This window comes from Octopus bimaculoides, chromosome 6 (assembly GCF_001194135.2).
Source record: "Octopus bimaculoides isolate UCB-OBI-ISO-001 chromosome 6, ASM119413v2, whole genome shotgun sequence".
In the NCBI taxonomy this organism is placed as follows: Eukaryota; Metazoa; Mollusca; class Cephalopoda; order Octopoda; family Octopodidae; genus Octopus; species Octopus bimaculoides.
In genome coordinates, this window is record NC_068986.1 from 82,927,809 (window position 1) to 82,953,140 (window position 25,332).

At 34.4% G+C, this 25,332-nt stretch overlaps 1 protein-coding gene across 2 annotated transcripts in view; it reads right to left on the reverse strand.

Annotated features, from left to right (window-relative positions):
- The window catches only part of LOC106871460 (SWI/SNF complex subunit SMARCC1), a 37,228-nt gene extending 13,404 nt beyond the window's left edge, over window positions 1-23,824 (reverse strand). Inside the window, exons 1-12 of one of the 2 annotated variants that reach the window (XM_052968910.1) lie at window positions 22,518-23,824; window positions 10,462-10,581; window positions 8,191-8,276; window positions 5,324-5,571; window positions 4,781-4,850; window positions 4,476-4,551; window positions 3,029-3,106; window positions 2,714-2,776; window positions 1,401-1,504; window positions 1,173-1,303; window positions 832-926; window positions 378-604 (exon numbers count right to left, since the gene is read on the reverse strand). In XM_052968910.1, the coding sequence (XP_052824870.1) occupies window positions 378-604; window positions 832-926; window positions 1,173-1,303; window positions 1,401-1,504; window positions 2,714-2,776; window positions 3,029-3,106; window positions 4,476-4,551; window positions 4,781-4,850; window positions 5,324-5,571; window positions 8,191-8,276; window positions 10,462-10,581; window positions 22,518-22,712 (1,493 nt within the window). In that variant the 5' untranslated portion in view covers window positions 22,713-23,824. The remainder of the gene's footprint in view (window positions 1-377; window positions 605-831; window positions 927-1,172; window positions 1,304-1,400; window positions 1,505-2,713; window positions 2,777-3,028; window positions 3,107-4,475; window positions 4,552-4,780; window positions 4,851-5,323; window positions 5,572-8,190; window positions 8,277-10,461; window positions 10,582-22,517) is intronic. The other variant, XM_052968909.1, reaches the window with a different exon arrangement.
- Window positions 23,825-25,332: the final 1,508 nt, after the last annotated feature.

A 25,332-nucleotide genomic window follows, 5' to 3' on the forward strand; every position in this document is an offset into this window, starting at 1 on the left:
TAAAATTTTCTTTGCCACCCTATAATTTATTAATAATGATATATATATATGTATATCTATACAGAAATACAGTGGCTGCAACATATGTGAATATAAATACAAAAACACAGTATCTAAGTGATTATAGCAACATGGTATTGTCTCCTCTAGAACTGTTATGTCCACTCCACTGAGCTCTTTAGTTAGTTTAACCTATCTTTAATGAAAAGTAAAACTGCTTTACCCAATTCATACCCAAATCATTAGTGTTACAAATAACATTTCTCAAAGAATTCTACTTTAGTAAAGAAACATATGTAATTTGTAGATGCTGTACTTCTAACAATTGCTGTCTTTTACTGTCTCAAAGTAGGAGAGATCAAATACAATAAACTTACATTTCTGGACTCTTAGATTTGTTTTTGCCATTAAAGAACTCTGGAAGAGCACGTCTTTCTATGGCATGAATACTGTTATAATCAAACCAAGCAGCATAGCTAGGAATGATGATCTGATGTGTCTGCTCTGTAACATTATCTTCAGATTCTTCTTTCTTTTCTTTCTTTGCAGCTTCATCAGGTGCTGGTGATGTGGTACATGAGCCTTTACTATCTTCTCGTTCATACTGTAAAACCCACAAATGTCAGAGTTACTGGCACTACTAGAGATTTAATACTGGTTTCAAATTTTGGCACAAGGCCAACAAGTTCAGGGGAGGGGATAAATCGATTACATCGACCCAGTAAGCAACTGGTACTTATTTTATCCACCCTGAAAGGATGAAAGGCAAAGTTGGTCAAGACATTTAATATTAAGACCAGTAAAATCAAATAACAACAAAGCTAAACTCACATTCACTTTATCTCCCTGTTCTTCATCAAGATCAATGTAAGTACCACCTTTAATTGGTTGCAGCTCACTATCTTTGGAGTTTCTAGATGTGGTAGCTAGTGTGAAAATAGAACATCAATATATTTTTAATTAGTGGTAAATCATTCAAAAGTTCTGCATAAAATAACAATATATTTCTCTCAAACTATTTTAAATATGCTAGAAAAACCAACCCAAAATATATTGTTAAATATATTTTTTAAAATGTCTGACATACTACATACACACAATCTCTCTCTCTCTCTCCTTTTTCACACACACACAAAGAGTCAAGCAAGAGAACCTAAGTAATGTCAACTCACTCTGCTTTGATATGGAAACTTCTTGGATATTGGGCTCAGGGGTTGGATCATCCATATCTTTTGTTAAATCATCAGTTTCATCTTCGCGAGAAGGTTTCTTTTTACCAGAGGTCACTGCTTGTCCACGATTGCTGTAAAAATAACATTAAAATTGAAAAACTCTGAAATACTGATGTCAATACTAACTATCCAACAACTTCAAATATTAAACTCGACCAAGTAAATTACCTCTTTTTACGTCTCTTTTCAATGACCGGGGAAGGAGAACGTTTCCTCTTGCCCTTTTTGTCACCCCTTTTGTCCCTACGCTCAGAGTCCATGCTAGGATTAATCTGATGGAAAAAAACAAAAAATAACAAATGTAAATAAAATTTATAAATCAGAAAGATAGGAAAAGAAAGCCAAATTGAATGTAGCCTTTCTAACATGTAGAAATACAAGCCAAAAAAGGAGCTTCTCTACACAGCTGCTTAAATTTGCAGCAAAGTCTTTCTCAGACCACTTCTGTCTTTAAAGAGAATATATTCGATAATATAGTCTGGGTTATACTATATCAGTGAAAAAATAGACAGAATCATTATGGTTGAAATGCCTTTGAACAAGAGTCTGCTCTTTTCTTCATGCTTAACATTTTAAAAAAATTTTAGTTATGCTTCTTAGATACTACCAACACAGATATAGGCATGGCTGTTTGTTTACGAATTTTGCATCCCAAAAATCTGGTTAATCTAGATAGATAATCGAGTAACGTGCAAAATTCTTCTATATCTAAAATGTTATTACTGAATATTAGTTAATAACTCATTTCTTATGATGATGTTTAAACAAAATTTAAATAATTTTATATTTTGTTGTAGCTATTTGTAATCAGATTCACTTTGATACAAAAATTATGCAATAGATTTGGTTAAGAACCTTTTGTTAAATTGCATTCCAAAAATTACATTAATGTGTCAATGAATAATAAAGTGAGAGGTTTTTCATGAAACTAGTCTAAATTCAAGATTATTTTAGAATGTAACTGAAACACAGAAAGAGGAAATTTCAATTAGAAATATAGTAACGAAAGGCTTAAACAAAACATAATCCCTATTCTTGACATACAAGATGAATATTTTGATCAGTTAATACCCAAAGAATAAAGCTGTCATCATTTTGATGTTTATTTTCCATGCTGACATGGGTAAAACAGGGTAGTTGATAATAGTTCTTACATGATGAACAATTCAACACTAATGGTTTTCAAATATTTTTATGAAGAGAAAGAAATACATCATATTTGTATTCTATATATCTTTATAAGTTAAATGTATCTAGTATATTCCACATATCTTTATGCAGAGACAGAAATATAGTGATGTGTACATACAATAATGAAAAAACAGAAAAGGAACAAAGTTTAACAAATAAGGTATTAGCTTAATGCTTTAATGTTGTGGACATTGCTCCAAATATCTTTATAAGTAGAAATTTATCATTGGCTCCATATAGCTTTATGAAGGGGTAGAAATATATCTTGTGTGCTCCACATATTAACTTACATCATCCACAGTGAGTTTTACAATGTTGCGACGTCTTGACTTCCTAGTGTTGCTACCCTCCATCTAGAAAAAAAAAAGACATTTATTTACCACAATACAATATGTACTTCCTTAATATTTTTCTCAACAAAAAAATATAAAATATTTGAAAGTAGTCATGTCATAGCAAAGTAAAACAAGAAAAATAAGATATTATTTGAAAAGGAAAGCAAACTCCATAATTTATTGATACATTATAGGTATCAATATAAAACATTCATTTTCTTTTTCAAAATATGAAAAAATGCAGCATGTGAAAGACATCAATCTTCTTACCTCATCTTCATTCAGATAATCTTCTTCATTCATCCACTCATTGAATTCTTCAAGATCAAGAAGCCAGCGTGCATTAATCTAAAAGACAAATAGATATAAATAATTTCCTAAAATCAGTATTAGGTCAAACATAGAAATGGAAACACTGAAATCATTAACAGAATGTCAATAGATACAGACTACATTATCAAAAACAGCTTTGATGGTATATAAAGTATTCAATATATCTCAAACCAATAGTTCAGTGTAGAAACTGAACTAATACTGCTTTTATTAGTAGATTAGTCAGGTTAGGAATGATAGTATGCATGATCAACCTATGAGGTTGTGGGGATAATCATGATCATTGCAGCAGAAATCATTTCAAGATATTGAGTTGCCCTCAAACAAGAGACCTAGTCTAAATGTTTGGAAAAGAGTGTTGTATACTATTGCCACCTAAAAGCCAAACTGTCATTTTAAATAGCATGATAGATTTATATTTACCACCAAATTTCATGTGATGACATAAATCAAACTAGCTGAAGCTGTGATAGAAGAGACCCAATGTGTCTTGTAGTGGGACTGAATCTAGAATTACGACTGCAAAACAAACTTCTTCCCTGCACAGCAATACTGGCATCCATATAAGTATGAGAGATTTCAAAACATATTTTGCAATAAGCAAAATTTATTGTTCAATTTAAAAATCAAACTAAATTTCATAATTAAAACAGCTGAATAATTGTCAATAGTGTGAATCTCATATTCCTCAGCATCATCATTTTAGTCCACATTCCATGCTGACATGGGTTGAACATTCATCACAGTTTCAGTTAGCTTTTGTTCAGAGTCACTGCCTTTGCTTCTCCATTCTCATTTTTGTATGGTTTTTATACCCTCCTAACACCAACCAGTTTACAGAGTATAATGGATGCATTTTTTTTTTGAGGCACAAACACTAGAAAAGTTGTCATGTCCTCAATAAGAAAAGACTAAGGGTCTTCCTGATTAAACCGGGTCACAAGAACCCCTACTATTTCCATTCATTCAACCACCACTTCACAAAATGAACTAGTTGCACTTTATTGTGACACCTGAACTTGTGGAATTGCTTTATACCAAAATCGTCACTGCTCAATGTTGTCTATGTTTGCTCATGACAACATGACTATTAATGAGTAGAAGAGAGGGTGATTCCACAACAGACTGAGGTAAAAAAAAAAAAAAGGGGGGCGAAATGGAGAAAGAGAAATACTTCCATTCAATGCACATGTGTGAGAGAGAGAGGGGGGGGAGAGGGAGGGAGTGAGAGAGAGAGAGAGAGAGAGAGAGAGAGAGAAAGAGAGAGAGTGTGTGTGTGTGTGAAAAAGATGGAATAAGGGAGAAATAAAAAATAAGAAACAGAAAAATATAAGCACATACAACTTTACATGTATACATGCAATCTCAGGCCACAGATACTTACTTCCCAAGGACCGCTTGGACAATAGGGAGCTTCGGGGTCTTGTTCAATGTTGACTTCAGTCACCCAGGTATCATAGCTATAGAATATAAATTAGAAGAATGTTTCAAATAACACGATGTGATGAATAGCAGGAGATATGTGCATTTTATACACACTTGATGATATAGCCAAATGGTAAAGAAGTTAACTTCACAATTACAAGTAGGTTCAATCCTAATGCAAGGCATCTTACACAAGTGCTTTTTACCATAACTCAAAATTGATTCACATCTAATGTACCAATACTAGTAGTTTTTATAACTTACCTATCAGGGTAAAACCACCAGTGAACTATACAATGGCGATCTCTCTTCATTACTGGCCGGAACCACTCATCTGCAATTAAATATAGAATGTTTTGAAATAAAAATTGACGTTGAAAATGAATACTAAACAAGAATTATTTGTAGGATAAACAAGTCAGAAATAGTAATAGAAAACTAATATTTTTTATGAACAAAGTAGAAATGACTATATTTAACATCTTTTATGTACAGTGATTAAATAGATAGCATACTCTCACAGAGGTCACACAAGAGAACTTTTAACTCTGATGACAATCACTTCCTCTCTATATACAAAAGCTGGGCTAAATGGAGTGGCAACTCCACTGGCTTTGAACATAGAGATAAATCAGATATGGTGGAGTTGAAAGATGATGATGGTATACAAAACAGCAACTATTTCTAACCTTTGTTTTGATTTTTGTTTATTTGGACCCAAAATAATAGAAATCTATTGACAAGGAATTAATACTGATATGGAAGAATTTAAGACAAAAAACTAGAAAAAGACATATTCTAACTCACCATCCAAACCTGTATGGCCAGATAATGGATGTACAATGTGGGTGGCATCTTCAGGGTTATCACTTATAGCTCCTTGGTGCCTTTTGATAATGTCTTTCAATTTAGGTATAAGGCATTTATCAACCTCAGGTCGGATATATATGATGGGTAAAATCAGGCACTTATTCTGTACAAGTGATTTCTCAATTTGCATAAACATTTCAACATTTCTGTCAACGCGAGATGGTGACTGAAAGTCGAAGCGTCTCCTAAAAAGATAAAATATAATAAAACATTACATTGCATAGCAAACTTGTGTTTTACTGGGTTAAGGCAAAGAGAAATATTCAGACAGAACTATAATTCCAAATACAATGTAGACAATTATGAATTAACTACTAATATTTTAATATCAATGATATGAGATTTTATAAGCGCCAGTTTCAGATAATAAATAAAAACACTGACATGATCCATGTAATTCATATGGTGACTAGCCTCCATATGAAGTGGCTTCATCACTGGTCCTGTTTCTCTTTTCTGCCTCAAATGGAAGCCTATAATCTCTGCTAATCATTATCATAGTAGAAGTATCTAATAGTACACAATAGTACACGATACTGAAGTACCCAGCATACAACATTGAAACATCTAGTAACATATAATATCAAACTTATGGAAGACATTCAGATATTCTGGGAGATATTAAAGTTGCAAGTAAATTAAGTGGTGGAAGAGTGTAGTGAAATATCAATGACATAGCAGGGTACTTGGTGAAAAATAATGATGAGTAGCTGGTTAACTTCTTAAACAATAATTTAAAATAGCAATACACTTTAGTAACAAAATAATTCTGCAAAACAACTACTCCTTGGCAGCCTATCCCAAGAAAACTGCTCTTTGACAGTCAATCACAAACCAGTCATAAGATATCTTGTATTGTATTCTTTTTTGAAAACATTATCTGATAGAGATCTCAATAAGCTGGGTAGAGTGGATTTATCTATCCACTGTATGCAACTATTTTTTTTTTTTTTTTCAATCACACTGAAATTTTCATTCACAGAAATATCATAAACTAAATCTGTGCCTGCACATTCACTATTAAAAGTGTGTGTTTTTAACTGTATATGTATCTGCTCCTCTTGCACATACACACTTCTCTTTCCTACTGATATAATAAGGAACAAAATTCTCCTGTTTTGAAGGTTTCTGAGGACCATAAACATACTGGAAATTACTTTAGGTAAAAAGGCCTGTGCCTAAATATACATAACTTAAAGCATTTTAAAAACACAATGTACTGTTTTCATTAAAATCTAGGAACTGACTTTGAAGTTTAGTATAATAAATATTATTATTATTATTATTATTATTATTATTCCAGAAATTTTATTATCACAATATTATAAGTAAAACTGTGAGCTTTATAAAGATGTCCTTGTTTTCTATCATTATATAACAGTATTTCAAGACTTTTCTTCCTTGTTGTCCTATATAAAGTAACATAAAGTCTTTTACTCCTTCCCACTCTCAATTACTCTTTCTGTTTGCTGTAACTGTTAACTGTAATAAACACCTCATATTTCAACTCAATTTCCTTTTACTTCTCCAACTGTCACTCATTCATTATCTATTCGCTATTTGATAGCTTCCTACACTACTAATTATTATTATTATTATTTTATTAAGGCAGTGAAGTAGCAGAAGTATTAGCATGATGAACAAAATACTTAGTGCCAGTCAAGTACTGGGTTGATGTAAATGACTCCTGCTCCCCTCAAAAACTGCTGGCCCAGTACTAAAATTTGAAATCGTTATCATTACTACTACTACTGGCACCTGTGGAATTTCACATCCCATTTTGTGACACAGTATCTGTCATAAACATCTCCCCACTCCATAATAATATCCTGTCATTTCCATTTTAATTTTTTGATTAATTTCTAGGATATCTGGTCTATTCTCTTCAACTGAGTTTTCTCATTCTGGCTTCTGCAAAATATACTTAACATTCTTCATATTTTGCCTTCTTTCTTGATAAACAATTCTTACTCTTTGCCTACGAGCTTCAGCATTGTCATTCATCATGGCACCTAACACCATATCTTGCATTAATTTCATTTCTTTCCATATTCCTAGTTCTCTTCTTTTTATTCCTAATTCTTATGTCTTCTCTTTGCCTTTTCCCAAATCTTTCCCTGTATCTTCTCTGCCTCTCTCAATTCAATTCTCACTGTCATGCTCTATGATCAATGTCCACTGTAACACAAAAAATTCTGTTTCAGTAATAAAATAATTTAAGAAGCACTGAATATTGTATAGTTGGTAACACTCGTATCCAGAATATACTGTTAAACATCTTTTATGAAGAAAATCAGGAACACAGTTATTAGTACACAGATAGTTGGAAATATCCAGGACATACATTATACACATTTTATGAAGTAAGTAAAACACAGTCATTTCTATCTAAATAATAGAATAGATAGATGTTTAATCTTCACAACAATGACTTGCTCTAAGACAGGCATTACATCATTAGGTAAAAAGCAAGAGAGAGAGAAAGTCAAACAAACACTACTGGTACATGCACACTTACATATAAATGCTAATAGTGTGCACACATACACACATGCTCTCCACACACAGCTAATAGTCATGTGTGAGTGTGTGAGTGCATAAGCTAGTAGCATTCATTTGAATCTCTCTTGCTTTCTATTACACACACATACTTTTACCATCTCCTTGCCACAGTGTGGCAGATATTTTACACAACAAAAATCTATTGTTAACATTTCACTTTAATAGAACACACACACACACTCACACACAGTATAAATGCTAAGATAGTGAACAAATGCAAAAAGTAGTAATATGATATTTACCATCCTTGGTCACTTTTATATTTGTAAACAGCAGCAAAGATATGACACAGAGACCCACCTGGTTTAAAGTCAAGGAAACATTTCATCTGGAAAAAAAAGAGGAAATAAATATATATATATATATATATATATATATATATATACACACACACACATGCACTCACACATATATATCATCATCATTATTTTATGCATGCTTTCTATGCTGGGATAGATTTTATGGATTTCTATGGCTGGAAACCCTTCCAAATACCAACCATTTTACAGAGTATACTGGGTGATTTTTTCATGGCACCAGCACTACAGAGGTTGCCTTGCTATCAGCAAGACTAAAAAGCCCTCTCAATCTCTGTGCTGTCCTTCTATGATTGAATTAACAATCACTTAAAGAGTTCTGAATGCTTCTTGCAGCACCAACACTGTTATGTTTTGCAAAGCAAAAGAGAGCACTCTGTGATGAAAGAAACAGATTTATTGTAAAAGGATGGATACAGAGAGAATAAAAGAAAGAAGAGTGTAAAGTGAGACGAGAGGGGAAGGGGGAAACTAATCTCACAGGTTAGCGTGAAGAAGAAGGGGAGGGAACAGGAACAAAATAGGTTGAGTTAAATTAGGTAAGCCTAGTGAAGGGATTGGCCAGTCACACACTAACATATGTGCTGTAGTCTACAGTACTCAGTACATTCTGTAAAGTGGTGGTTGGCAACTGTACAGAGACAATATAATGTCCAGAGGACTCTTGAATCTTTTCAATGACACGACAACCTATCTAGTTCTAGTGTCACAATGCATACCATACACTCTGTAACATGGTTGTCATTAAGAAGTGCATCCAGCAATAGAAACCACACCAAAATGGAACATATGAGTAAAATAAGATCCTTGACTTGTGTAGGACTAGTAACTCAAATAAGTACTTGCTTAGACCATAATGACTTGTCCACTTTCCAAGAAGTGAACACAAAATGATGTAACTTAGTCATGGAAAATATCTAAGAACTGTTCTATAAAAATTAGTCAACTTCTAGTGAAGCAATGAGGTAGACTATATGATTGCTAGGAATAGCAGTCAACTCTCTTTCAAACTGCACCCTAATGGCCTTTAATAAAAGTAGTAAGCTATATTAGATAATAAATATTGGAATAAAAGCTGGCTCATGGTTGGAATGTCTTTGATCATAGGTCTACTCAATTAGGGGAGACCTAGGGCTACACAACTTATTTCTAGAAAATAACAATAAAACAGAATGCAAAATTTCTGACACCAGAATGATGTTAAGTATAAAATGATTTCCCATTAATATCGTCGTGTCAAGCAACTGCAACCATAAAACAGTAGTAGTTGTTGTTGTCATTTCAATACTTAAATCAATTGTTGAAAGTTAAGAAGATTTATTAAGTTCCTGATGAAGAACACCAACAGACAGTAACATAAAAATGTCTCCTCTTACTATGAAAACCACAAGAAACTGTTATCACCATATATTGCACTGAGATAAAAATTCTATTCTTTATTTGACAGTCACACAACAAATTGATGACCACAAGGCTGCAGAAAACAGAAGTTTGCTCCATTTAATTAGGTGTAGATACACCTTATGTTGCCAAGGTAATTATCATTATCCCAGAATAAAATCAGAGAAACAGGGTAATGTGGAGACATCTATACTAATAAAAGTGAACTTCTGTGCACCTGTCGACATAGCTTCCTGGCTTACAGACTCATCCCCCTGGAGTCTACTCCCACAAACAGCACATATTTGGAATAAGGATAACCCTGAGAGTGCTTCTATGCTACTCTGATCTACTGGCCTGCAGCACAAATTCAGACCACTTTACAAAACCCTTAATTCTAACACCCAGCAAAATGCAAGTTAAGAAGTATAACACTATTTAATATACTTTCTATTTAGTATATTTATTACCCTCTCTGATTTTACCCTTCATCCTTCTGTCGATTTAAATCATCTATCACTCTATTTGCTTTCAACCATACACTCCCTACACTTTTGCTACAAATCATATACGATACAATGTTTAAAATCAGGTAACGAACCTTACACTTTGTTCTTCCCCATCTTTCTTCAAATTTATCACTTTAATATTACACTCCTTTTCCGTCTTCTTTCTTTCATTCTCTCTACTTTTTTCTTCCTTTATTATTTGTACATATTTATTTATTCAGTAGTACCCATACCTAAATCTTTTTCTATTTCAAAAAGAACTTCTCTTGCTTAATAATTAGAATAAATAAGTAAAAAAAATATTTACAGGAAGTTTAGTGAGAGCTGGATTAACTTCTTGTTTACCAAATGCATCTTCTTGGAACTGCAGCAGCTGTATGACCAAATTGGAGAGATTCTTATTTGTTGGAGGATCTGCTTGAATAGACTGAAATAGAAAAGAATTTCATCAATCATGTGGATATTAAAAAAAAGGTATAATATAATTCCTAGCATTAGCAGCAGACTGTGTTTTCTGGAGAGGTAGAGTCAATTAAATCAAACCAAGTTTCATACTCTATTTTTTTGGAAAAATAGAAAGGTAAACTTGACCATAGTGGGATTTCAAGTCAAAACATATCTCCTAAGTAAATACTACAAGGCATTTTGTTTGATGGAGCTTGGTGCAGCCTCCTGGCTCACCAGTCCCCAGTCAAACCCATGCCAGCATGGAAAATGGACGTTAAATGATGATGATGATGATAAAAAGTACTATACACAGAAATTAGACATTTTGATCTAAACTTCCTTCTGTAAAAATAGTGACTCAACTTAGCAAATTAAACAGAATTTATAACAGACAAAGCAGAAACATTGGCATAATGAGTCACTGTTACTTTACTTGCTTAAGGCAGTCCATCTTGACAGATAATGACGTTGTCTTTGATCCTTAGGGGTTGTCTTGATGGCATTGGCAGGCCCTCTTGTGGCTGAAAAGGCCGATTCTGGAGGTACATGTTCGATTACACCGAGAGCAGCGAAGAGGGCTCTGACGAAGATGAGCTCATCTGGGATTTTGCTGACATTCCTTGAGCTGTCTCCGCTTTCCTTCGCGAAGTCTAGTCCACACATCCTCAAAATGCTGCAAACCAGTTTTGACCATACCCCTCCAAGTAGTATGGTCTGCGGCCACTGTTTCAAGTTCAACAGGGGGGATGTTGCAGAGCTTCAGGGATTTCATCAGATGATCTTTATATCACTTCTTTGGACCTCTGTGTGGTCAGTTACCCTCTGCTAACTCCCCCCAAAAGGACAATCTTGGGTATACGGTTTTCTGGCATCCTGATAACATGCCCCACCCAGTGCAGTTGCCATTCGAGGATCATGCATTCGATGCTGGTCAATTTCGCTCGTCTCAAGATCTGTGTATGTGGGATCTTGTCCTTCCAGGTCAGATGAAGAATGGACTGGAGACAGCGGATATGAAAGGATTCGAAGAGTTTGACATGACAATGATAAAGTGTCCAGGTTTCTGAGGCATACAGGAGCATGGAAACCACAACAGCACGATAAACCTCGATTTTCATGGAGAGATTCAGATCACGATTAAGGAAGACCCTATCCTTGAGACATCCAAAAGCGGAAGAGATGTGATTCTGAATTTCATGGTTAATTACCCCATTGCTTGAGATGATGCTACCCAAATAGGTGAATTTCACGGGGTTCTTTAGCTGGTTGTCTTGGATCAAAAGAGTCACAGGGGATGAACTATTTTTGGAGCGTTGAAGGATCTCTATTTTCTTGGTGTTGACCTGGAGTCCAGCCCAATGATAGGCGTTGCACAAAACAGCTAGGTTCTGCTGAAGGCTGGCTGATTCGTGGGCGAGAGCTTCACAGTCAATGGCATACTGTAATTCAAAGAGAGTGGTGAACTGAGTCATTGTTAGTGATTTTAGTCTCCTCAAGTTGAAGAGACTGCCATTGTGGCAATATCGAATTGTGATGCCATCTTCAGGGTTGAGGTTGTAAGGTCACAACCACAAGGAACACATTGAAGAGGACAGGGACACGGCCTTGAATGTTGAAGTAGTCAGACTGATCACCACCCAATGTCACACGTGCTTGCATGCCTTCAAGGAACTGGCATAGCATGGCAAGAAGCTTAGGAGGGCATCAATACCTCTGCAGAACATTCCATAGTAGTGGGCAGCTAATAGTATCAAAAGCCTCAGTTAGGTCAATAAAGTCAAATGAGGCACCACGCTGTTACTTTCAGTACTTCTCTAAAAGGAGGCAGGAGACAAAGATCATGTCGATAGTGCTACGGTTAGCTCTAAAACCGCATTGAGAAGTCGAGAGAGTAGGATGCGTACCAAGACCTTTCCTGCAACATCCAGGAGTGAAATACCTCTGCTGTTGTTGCAGTTTAAGCAATCTCCCTTCTTCTTGAAGATGGTGATTATGTCTGCGTGTTTCTAGCGTTGAGGGATCAAGACACTTTTCCAACAGTAGAGGATAATCTGATAAAGACACTGGACAAGAGTAGGACCATCATATTTATAGATCTCCCCCAACACACCATCTGATTCAGGTGATTTCCTGTTTTTTAAGTAGGAGAGAGCTGTACAGATTTCCACGAGTGAGGGTTCCGTATCCAGCTCAGGGAGATGAGGGAGCTCATCAATCAGTGTGGTGTCTGTAGGATTTATCTTGTTCAACAAGGAGCTGAAGTGTTCTGCTCATCTGTTACGGATACGGGTCTTTTCCTTGTCCGAGAGTGTTGCCGCCTGAAGATCATATCGAATTGATATGATTGGAGGACGGACCATACATGGATTTGGTTGCAGTGTAGAACTTGTGGTTCTTATTTTCATCCACAAAACATTGAGTTTCTGCAGCTTTGTTCTTCCACCAAGTGTTCTGAATCTGCCTAAGTCTGCTCTGGCATTCCAAGCGAAGATCTTTCCAATTCTGGAGGTGTGCATTGGACATAAAATAAGACAAGAGGAGCATTATAAAGCCATATTCCAAGGGGAGTCAGAAAAACCAGTAATAACTAAATTATTTGAGGAGAGCAAAGGAAAATGACTAACCTTTGTGCAATAAAGTCAAGATAATAAATCAGGCATATCACTGGTAAAATAACTGAATGAATCAATACATACACTGGCGCAAGTTCAATACCTGGGTTACTTATTCATACATATACATACGTGTGTTTGTGTGTACACACACTTTTTGAACTGTAACAAACTAGAAGTATTACAAGAAGCAGAATAACTAATAAACAATCTGCTATCGTGGACTTCATAAAGAATTCAGTTCCAAATTCTAAGAACATTACTGAATATAACAGGCACTTGAGTGCCAGAAGGTACAATGCTGAAATGTTATGACAACAAACAAGATAAAAACACTAATTTGAATATTAATGAATAACAAAAATCTTAAAGAATACATCTATTATTTCCTCCTGAGTAAGAGTTGCTTTGTTCTCTACAATATTGTTAATTTTACTCTAAAATATCTCGCTGAATACCCAAGATAATTGATTTTATGCTATATCATTCAGATGTAGCAGTCATTTCAGTATGAAACGACCTCATGAGTTCAAAGAATATGCTTCAAATTGTCTTTATCAAAAGTATTTGTTTGTGGTTGTCAAGCTATATTTAACAGACAGTAGAGTCATATAAACATCTTGAATAAAAATTAACTTTTATTTGGAAAATTTTTGTTCATAAATATTCTATACATCCTGGGAACTATAAGATAAGGGTGGAAATTACCCAAGATAGACAAAAAAGATATGTTGAAACCAGAAGAGCCTTATGTTCCTAACACTAGTTGAATAATAACCGAGTTATTTTACTAAATTCTTTTGTTATATTTAAAGTAATTGAAAGAAACACAAAGCATCTCAAAATAAATACAGTAATGAAAGGATTAACTAGTGCAGAATAGTCTCATTTCTTTGGGGTTCACCAGAGGTGGTTAACAACTTAGTACAAAAACATGCAGGGTCAATACTGCTCCTATTTTGGTGTGTGGTTCAGCATTTGTCTGAAGCAGGTGGAAATGAATTTAGGAATTTGTATATTGCTATTAGTCGTATCTTAAATTCTTATAATGTAAGATTGATGTCAGTGTTCCAGTGTATGTCAACAGGTTTTGTGACATGTGAGTTGCTTTTATTGCGCATAACTATTTTAGATGGAATAAAAGAGTGACAAATTACACTGTACAAAACCTAGATGTTTCAATTAAATTTTAAAACAACAATTATGTGGAGGGATTTAATAAAATGATTCAGTAAAAGGTTCTGATATAAGATTATAATGGAAGGCTTTTATTTATTTAAACAGGAGGTTGTAACAAAGAATCTCAAGTGGCCACAGGTAGATTCATATCGAAAGGTTTAACTTAAGGTAAACTTGAAATCATTAATCAACTAACTTGAATGTTTAATTACTTGTTTCTAACTAGTGCCCATATATTTCTCTTTACATAATAGAGGAACCTCTAATGATATCTGTATTTCCACTCAATATATTTAGTAAACTAAATATGACAAATCTTTAAAAATAAAAATACATGAAAATCATTGAAAGTGATATTTTTAAACAACAATATCATACATCTTCAGAGTTAGAAAGTATGGATTAAACAGCCCAAACTTGGACATAATTACACAGACAATTCATCTAAAGCAGTGGTTTTCAACCATCTTTTGCCTGTGGACCCCTCTCATTCCTATTGTACTCTACTGGACCTTCATAGATATTCGAAGTTTTAAAAAACCCCATTATATTTTTATAATTAAACATTATTAGGAATTGTATTAAAAAAAATTTTAATATTTTGTGTATTGTAGAAGTATAGCTGATTTATTGCACATAATTTTTAACAAGTAAATCTTATATGGACCCCAGTTAAGAACCACTGATCTAAAGACTATGCTATTATTTAAATCATTGATATATTACGATATTTCTCTTGTAACTGTTTCCAAGTGAAGCCCATATCATTGGTACCTCTTCCATATCAAAAGATAGATGCCGTAATTGCTACCAACGGTGAATACCAAGATAGAGAGTACTAGCAGAGATACCCGGCCTTACTCAGGATTAAAATGGCATAGATTTTTTTTGTTTTACTTGTTTCAGTCATGTGACTGTGGCCATGCTGGAGCACTGCCGTTGGTTGAAGAAATCAACCACAGGATTTATTCTTTGTAAGCCTAGTACTCATTCTGTAAGTGTCTTTTACCAAACCGCTAAGTTACGGGAATGTAAACACAGCAACATCAGTTGTCAAACAATGGTGGGGGTACAAACACAAGACACACATACACATATATACGACAGTGTTCTTTCAGTTTCCGAGTACGAAATCCACTCACAAGGTTTTGGTCAGCCTGAGGCTATAATAAGCATATATATATATATATATTATATATATAGTAGCTGACATACCCGGTAATTACCGGGAAAGCGGGCTTATCCCTTGGTTCCGTTCTCATAATTGTTTCGCTAATCCAGTAACAATACAAAGTATGTAGCCCTTAAAACTGTTTTTGTGTATTTATTAAGAATACCGAACTGTCTTACAAAGGATCTTGTTTTTAGGAATTCCCAATAAGCTATGAATACCCAAATTGTGAAGTCAGTTATGTATAACATGAAATTAATTACCCGATAGTAAGAATTCAAATGAAGTAGCCCCAAAAAGGGATTTAATACATTCCCAGAGTATATAGATTTTAGGAGGAAATACTAATAAGGTATGTACACTAAAATGTGAAACGTTACGTAATAACAGGCTTATCAGATATGAGATAATAACAATTCAAAGTAATTAAATGTGAAAAAAAGCTTTTGTGTGTTCCCTGAGAATATTACCCCAGCAGCGCTTGTGTTGGTATATTTGTGAATAAGTCACTAACTGAAATAAGTGGATCTATTGTTTAGGAGAATACTATTTACTTGTTTAAGCATTGTATTGGATAAGTTGAGAAAATAACTAAAATAGTTCAAATACCAAAAAGTAAGTATACTGAAAATGAATGGGTTACTTCCCTTGGTGGTTATTTCCAGGAGGGAATGAGTTATTTCCTTTGGAAGCTTAAAAATTTTACTCTCACCATTCACTCACGCCCAAATGTTATTCCTCCCAGTGTTAACCTAAACATTTCTTCGAAATCAATTTATACTTAAAACCTTCCCAGACACATAAGCAACATGTGTGTGAAGTTTAAGAAAAATCAGTCGAACCGTTTTGGAGCAAAACGAGGACATACCGATACACACACAGACATTTTCAGTTTTAATATGTAAGACGATGCCACTGAGTGTCTTACCAGCTGCAGATAGGAGTGCTATTTCATATTTCCATAATAAGATTTGTCTCCCTTTTGGAGAAGTACAGTGATATGGATATTCTTGAAATTCTGAGGTTCGGTTTCTTCTATCTAAGATGTTAAAGCTTTAGTGAATTCAAGATTATTACTTTTGATCAGTTTGACTAAGAAGTCTTCGCTTACTGCATGATTGTTTCTGAGTATGTGATAGATACTAATGACTTTACTTGCCACATTTTTATAAATAGGTTCCTGTTGTATCTGGTCAATGCTTATTGTTAGTATGGGTCTTTTTGTTAGAAATTTTCAGAAATATTCTGTCCATCATTTCTCTATCTCTGTGGTGCTCCAGATTCAATTGCCAATTCTTATCCTTGACAGGAGTTGTTTACATTTGACCTCAGTCTGTACACATTTTAAAACAGCTATGTAAGAGTTTAAGTGGCCATACTTATCAGTAACATTTGCAACACATTGGATTTGGTTCTGGCTTTCTCCATTTTCACATTAGCCTTCAAACTTAAGATTTTCATTGTAGGTATTTAGTCCTTAGATAAAGGAATAGTTCTAAAGTATTGATTCAGAAATTAAATACTGCATTGTTTTGAGAGAAGAGCAGGCAAATCACTTTGTTGCTTTAATCAAACCAATCTTGATTTTGGATTTATATCCCATTTCATTGGAAATAGCATACTTGATTCAGTCGGTCACAAGTTGTTGAAATGTGTGTTACCACATATTTCACATGTCAAAAGCTTTCTTGTTGCTGTCAGTGACCTGTCTTGTGTTTGTACAAATCATGATGTGATCTGTGATATTTGGCCCTTCCCCATCACAGTACAAGACAACATGTTTGATGTCTTCTTGAGAGGTGACAAAATTGATTTGACCAAAGGTTTCCACCAGGTGACCAACCATAAATCAAGCTGTCTGATGACACTATCTGTGATAGTGAGTTGTTTGATGTAGAGTCACAACAGTAGCAACTCAATATTGCTGCCATTTTACAGGTCATTTCTGTGAATAATTTTGGGTCATGTGCCTGAGTTTGAGCTATTTTGACACTGAAGTCATCAATCATTCATCTGCTGGGGTGGTGCGTATGATATAAAAGTGTCATGCCAACATCTGAACTATTTTCATCAACCTGAAAAAAAAACACATTCAGCACCATGAGGGCTGTTATGCAGAAGATGAGTGCATCTGCAGAGGCTTGTTAGGCAAAATGCACTATTACACAATAGTGCATGAGTTCCAACCTACAGTACCAGAGGAGCATGTGTCATTTCTAAACAATGGAGTGAGGCAATGAATCGTCAAAGCACCCACTTTTTCATACTATACTTGAAGCTTTTAAGTGCAACCAAGAAGACAACACTTTTATATGCCACAAGGATAGTAAGTTATTTAATATCAAATAACAGGAAACTAAAAATCAAAATGACCAGAGTGCACAAATTACTGTACACTGACATTGTCATTCATTCATCAAAGAACAACAGGTACACCTTCTTCTCAACTTACGACCACAAAAAATAAAGTATATATTATGTATTTTTCACACTATGTACAATAATTATGGATTAAACTTTTGTGTTTTATATTTTTATAACCCATCTGAGTGAAAATAGTGTCGAAAAATATAAATCCAACATATGACCAGTCAGTTGGAACGGAACTCAGTCTCAAGCTGAGAAGGTGTACTTGCTAATGAATTTAACAGAGTGACAATCAGCTGTAGCCTTTCAATTAACACCAATAAGATACAAGTTTATGGAACATCTCTTACTAGCCTGTTACCATACCAACCATTATTGTTAGGGATATCAGCTAAAATCCACTGAATATTACCAATACTAAGGAAGTTACATCTCAGACAGCATCTCAATATACAAATAAATAAAGAACGAATTGCAAATAACCAATTCAAACTTACAGTTTGCGACAAAAGCACATCTTTAACAATGCAGATCTCTTTATCAACAACAAATTGGACATATACAAAAGAGTGGTGATGTCTGCTCTCCTGCATTGCTATAAAAACTTCAACTTTTTCACCATTAAAGACTGAAGCACATATTAAGGAGCTAGTAACAGGACAGATTGAACAACAAACAGGCCCCTCCTGCATTTAAAGAGTGCATACATGGCAACCAAAATACATATGAGATAGGTGGGACACTGAACACATACCCAACACCTAACTCTCTGAGAAGTCTTTCATTGAGTTGCAAGTAGAAGCCCAATATCAGGGAGGTCAAAAGACATAATAGAAGTCAGTTCAGGCATATACTGAAACACTGCAAGATACCTCCTTCAGACCCCATGAGAACTGACACATGACCACATTGACATGTTCTACTCTAGCCAAGGGTGCAAAACTATATAAACACAGCAACAGAAACAAAACTGTTCATCACAGCCAAAAGCCATCAAGACCATGTTCTTGTTCCCACTTGTACAACAGCATAAGGATCCTGAATTGGTTTGCATACACACATGTAAACTCATTCCCAGATGACAACATTGAGAGGACCATAGTCAACAAAAACAGAAGGTTAAGAGGATGCATTAGCAATTAGACAAATTTCTATATATATATTGTACACATTTATTTTTAACCATATAAAATGTCACACAATTACTGTTTAGGAGTGGCTGTGTGGTAAGTAGCTTGCTTACCAACCACATGGTTCCGGGTTCAGCCCCACTGCATGGCACCTTGGGCAAGTGTCTTCTACTATAGCCTCGGGCCGACCAAAGCCTTGTGAGTGGATTTGGTAGACGGAAACTGAAAGAAGCCCGTTGTATATATGTGTGTGTATATATATATATATATATATATATATGTGTGTGTGTGTTTGTGTTTGTCCCCCTAGCATTGCTTGACAACCGATGCTGGTGTGTTTATGTCCCCGTCACTTAGCGGTTCGGCAAAAGAGACTGATAGAATAAGTACTAGGCTTACAAAGAATAAATCCCGGGGTTGATTTGCTCGACTAAAGGTGGTGCTCCAGCATGGCCGCAGTCAAATGACTGAAACAAGTAAAGAGTAATAAGAAACCATACAAAATTTTAAAATAAGAGAAACCATGATTGTGGTTCATACATTAGTTTGTTCACACTAAAAATTACTCAGTTTAAAAAAAAGTATGTCCATCTGATCTAAGCTTGTATGCAGTTTGTTGACATGCTAGAAAAATCTGCCAAATCACCCTCAAATCACGTTCTTCCTCAAAAAAAAAAGAATAACATTAAATAGTCTTAGACATACTACAATGTTTGAATAAAAGACCAGAGATCTGTTGACTCAGGGCTGAGTTAGAGTTAAAAAACATCATTAATACTCATTGAATAAACCCAGATGGGAGATAACAAATTATTTTATACCTTAATTTACAGATTATATCGTGCTATAAGTCTGCAACCAATTTCAATTCCTAATGCTAAACTCGAAGAAATATGTAGGGATTTTGTGCTATTATTACAAATGTAATTTGAAATCCTAATTATTACATATCTCGATGATACTTCACAACATCCAATATTCCCGCTTCTAAAATAATCAGGTGCCTATATGAGAAACAATTAACAATCAACAAAGATCATAATAAGTCCTGATACATTGTCTGAAAATGATATGATGGTAATTGTAGGAACGCTTTAATTTGTTAGCTCAATCAGGGTTTAACGGGTGCTAAACAACACCACACAAATTCATATCTTAACTGCTTCCCCCGCCCACCAATGTTTTTTTTTTATATATAGATATTAGAATCTAATTTCAATTTTATTTTCTTCCTCTCAAGTGAAAGAGGCAACACCGAAACAACACATTCCTCTTCTTCCTACACAGACCAATTCATGTAAACTCAGGAACTTCATCTGGCCGACACATACCACTTTCCTTGAACTCAGCCTTTTCGTATTGTCAAAAATTAATCATTTTGAATTTTGCTCTCCAAAACCTAATGCCAATTAAAGGATATCAGAGAGGCAATTCCAAAGACACCAAAGATCCAGTGTTCAATAACGTGACGAGTAATGTACAAACTGCGTATTCGTAAAGCTGTTAAGTTTTATTATTATTATTATTATTATTATTATTATTATATTTTGAAAAGATTTTAAAATTAGTTTTATTGCCAACATAAACTGATTCAGTCGAGTTAAGTTACTTTAAAAACAATGCCGATATTATACATTTGTATAATATATATATATATACATATACACACACACACAAACACACTGTTTCTACGGGGTAGAGAATAGCGCATGAATTGAAACGTGAATACACGCAATTTGAAATTTCAACAGAAAGCATTTGAGGAAATATATCTAATGGAAAGAGTATACCGCAAAATAGGTCACACGGATATATGATAGGGATGAAAGATGAATAATGGAAAAATTTAATGAAAACAAGTAAATTTGTAACCCTTATTCTAGCTGTACGGCGCTTTGCGATGATGATTCACACCTCTCACTCGCAATGTCTTTTTTTTTTTTTTATTATTCCAATTAAAATTATAAGAATAATTTTATACTATCAATTTCTGCACGAATTAACAAATTATTGCCTGCAACTGAGCAAAGCAAATCCTAAGAGCAAGTGTTCGGCGATGCGACAGCAGTAATATTAAAGGTACACATGAGAAAAAGTTGGTGTATGCGGGAAACATGTCTGCCAAGTCGAACGGCGGAAGTGAAGCTTTGTCGTTGGTTCACGGTAGTTGCTGCTCCGTAGGATAATTACTATATTTAACGGTAACGAAATTAACTAATATAGGAAAATAATGAAATATATATGGAGAGCAGAGATAGAGTATGTGGCTACAGTAAATAGGGGAACAAAGATGAGTATATATAATGAACAGCTTTAATCAGCTTCAGTTTGCTCCATTAAGTGAGGGAGGGAGAGTTTTTTTTCCGTTTTTGTTTCATTCAAGATATAACAGACTGATAAAGCTATAGGTAAATGAATTCCACCAAATTTCTTAACTGCATAATGATATATTACTAAAAAAACTATTACTGAAAAGAAATATATTTCTGGGAGTTAACTTGACAAAAGCGCGACAAGATCCATATCGTTTGAAGCAAGGAGAAAGGTTCTGATTAATTTTACCCGATTTTCAGGTATTAAGCCAGTAAATTAATTAGATGAATGCTAGTACTTAGTAACTTATTAACAGAGTAATTGTAATTATGTAAAAATAATAATAATATAAAAACTAAAGAATGTGACACGATGCTGAGAGAAAAGAAAGGGGGGAGGAGGAGGAGTGTCGCTAGCATACAGATACTAAAGTGAGGTTATCTGTGCTGGCTCTGCTTCTAAATGCAAATCAGTTGCAACTTCTCGCATTTCACTTTCTTGCCAACATTTCCAGTCTTAACTTCAATTTCGTCTTAGCTCTTCGCTCATCAACTTTTATACACAATCATAGATCAAAAGCGAATATATTAATAAAACTGAATTATAAAATCAACAGTTTCATCGCCATTATCTGTGCAGTATGTTAGTAGCCAATAAATCGTAATGCACACATTAGAACGAAGTTTCAATATGCACATTACAACAGAAATATTTGACAATCAAACTTTAAAACATCTTAATCTGTTTTTATTAGGAAATTGAGGATATATATAAATATACACACTAACACTGATCAATATATCATTATTTTAAAAATAAGCAATAACAGTAAATGTTATACACATATTCAATAAATCGAAAATCGATTTTAAAATATGCAACTATGATTGTCAACTTTCATTTACATTTTGATGTAGGAACATTTCTCCATTTCAATCTGTTGGCTTTATGTGATTACTGACGACAATAGTGAAATAATGTACATAATATCTAAAAGTAAACAGCAATGTAATTAAATGGGAAAATATGTTATCAAACAAAGGGAGGGAGAAAACGACGTCAAGCCGGGTAGCGGAAAGGCAAATAGAAACATCATTTACATACATCAAAGGATCACAGTACGGAGGTGAAATGAAATGCTTACCTTCTTACAGTTCTTGTGTAACCATGTTCGAACAGAATCAAACATAGCAATAGTTTCAACAGACTCAAAAAACTTCACATTAGGCCCACCGTCTTTCTTCCGCTGGAGCGCCATCTTCTCTTCTCTACAGCGGACTGTTGAAGATGGCACTAGTTTTTCCAGCCGCCCATACGTATCTACATACATATGACTCATTTCTGCTGTCACTTGTATATTAGTTGCTGTTAGATCAACACAACAACTAAATCATTTTCTTTAACATATAGAATTTCTTCATTTTTCCGCTACTATCCACTGGTGTATAAAATAGAATAGTTCCTAGTCGTTCACTCGGCAGTATACGTATATATTCTTCCTGTTGTCAAAGTCTAAGTCTGTGTAATTATAATTATAGTATTAATTACACTAATAATCATTCATATTATTATGAATCTTTCTGTATACTCGATATTTCCATTGCTATATTCTCCGAACGTTTTCACGAACCATATTTTTTCATATATACATCAAAATGTTGAGTTCAGTCGTAGGTGAAAAAAATGTCTTTGTCTTGGATTTCCACACTTCTATCCACCACCCCACAGTCTGGTATGGACAAAAGGAGTTAGTTTATTAAATTCATCTAAATAGATTGAAGCACAATTTTGTTAAGTACAATCGGCTGAATCATTTAAGTTAGTCTTTTTCACAGAGTTCACAAGAATGGTATATATAAATATATGTGTTTTTTTTTTTTTGATTTTTCCACTCGACACAATGCTCTATATTGCGGGGGGAAAGGACGGTGGGTTGTTGTGATGTTCGCGCTTTCTTCAAAAGGCATTAGCAGTGTAAATAAAATAAAATCGCTTTCATCGGGGAATCGAAACTTACCTCTTACTTTTCGGTGCTACTGTTAATGATATTGATTACTTCTTTCGATGCCATTAGACCACAAACGTATAAGTATGGTCGATCGAATAAACCCCAATATATAATTTGTTTGTTCTATCAACGCTGGAGGGTTAAAGGCAAAATCGACTGCGCGACATGTGAACTAGCGCCCACATTTCTACCGCTGCCTTTCTGATGTAACAAATGGTGTGACGACTGTGTTCTATAGCGTTGTCTTAGGTTAACATGACATGCTGTTTTCCTCTTCGGCCAATCCCTCATCAACTTCTTCAAGTTCCAGTGGGAGAGGAAGGTGGAGAGGGAGGTGCTGGCTTCCAGTAAATTTACCGAAAGATGGGTGAGAACGACCCTGGTGAATGGGATAAATACCAGTATTCGCCTGAACAGTAGAAAACAACCCTTTGGTAGTGAGAACAGTTATAGATCTACAGAGTTCCTTTGAAAGCCCTAGCTGGTTATGGGGGCTTCACACTTCTCCTTATATGCTTTGTTTTCCATGCCTTTTTTTTTTACATGAACGTAACCCTCCACTGTTGTTGTTAACCCTTAGAGTATTCCTTCATCATTTATCCCGACAGCAAATAAACAAAATTATTATAAAATATTATTTTTTAATTGTTATTATTTTTATTTTTTATTTTTATTCTCTGTTTTTATTTATTTATTTTTATTATTAAAATCACCTATTTATTTTTATTGTTGTTATTCGATACTAGTCTAGTATTGAGTCGATTGAACTAATCTCCTCTCCCTAAATTTCTGTTTTCGAGTTTGTGAGCAACATTGTTATTACATTAAGAGTTGTGCATTGGAAGAATTGTTTGAGTGTTAGACAATAATGCCTTTTATTATTAGTTTTTGATTCTTTACATTCAGAATTCAAATTCTAAGGTCCACTTTGCCTATTGTTCCTTCGGGAACGATAAAATAAGTACATATCTAGTGCTGGGGGTGTTGTACTCGACTACCCCTCCCTCAAAATCGCTAACCTTGTACCTAAATTCAAAAACAATTATTATTTTTATTGTCTTCTTTACTGCACCACTATGTGCAAATCTGTGTGCTTTGAATATGTGCAGTGTTTTGTTTTGGTTATGTATTTTATATTGACTGCAGTTCCTAGCAAATATTTTTGTAAGTGCTGGAGTTTTGGTTAGGTATTCGTATGGGGTGGGGTATTCTTCCCAAGGCACCTATTATTATAAAGATTGTTTCTGTTTTCAATTTTTACATTATGGTTATCTCCATATCCAGATCTTTATATTTGCTTAATTTCTCCATTTCTTTGTAGCATTGATACTTCATCCTTTCCTTGGTGACAGTATCTGCTTCATTACCTTTCATCTCCATGTTGGTACCATTTATCTTATCCCAGAGTATAGTCACTTTTGTTTATTCTCTGAGGCTTTTTCTGGTGTATATTATACTATCTCATTTCTATTAATGCTGGTATGGCTTCTTTCTTGGCTGAGATTGGGCAGCCAGAGACATCATTATTGTTGTTCTTTACCATGGAAAATAACATTTTACAGAGCTTTTCTAAAGGTGACATATATTTAAAAAATGTGGGATTTTTTCTGTGCATTTAAAAACTATTTAAACAATATGCTTTACATTGCAAGACAGCTGCCTTAAAAGTGACTAATGTACACAACTATGTCCTTAAACTATTAATCAAAGACACTGAAAAGTCAGATGCTTATATACGCATATACATACATGAAGCAACAATAAAAAAAAATTATTTAAATGAGAAAATATTTGCTAGCACCTTTGAACAACTATGCAGAAATTGAAGCAAACTGCCTGAAAATTCATCAGTAACAAAAATGGTTCTAAAACATAGTTAATATTTCTTTCTACTAAGAATTGGTACTGCACTGACAAAATGCTTAGCAGCATTTCTTCTGATTTTACAGTC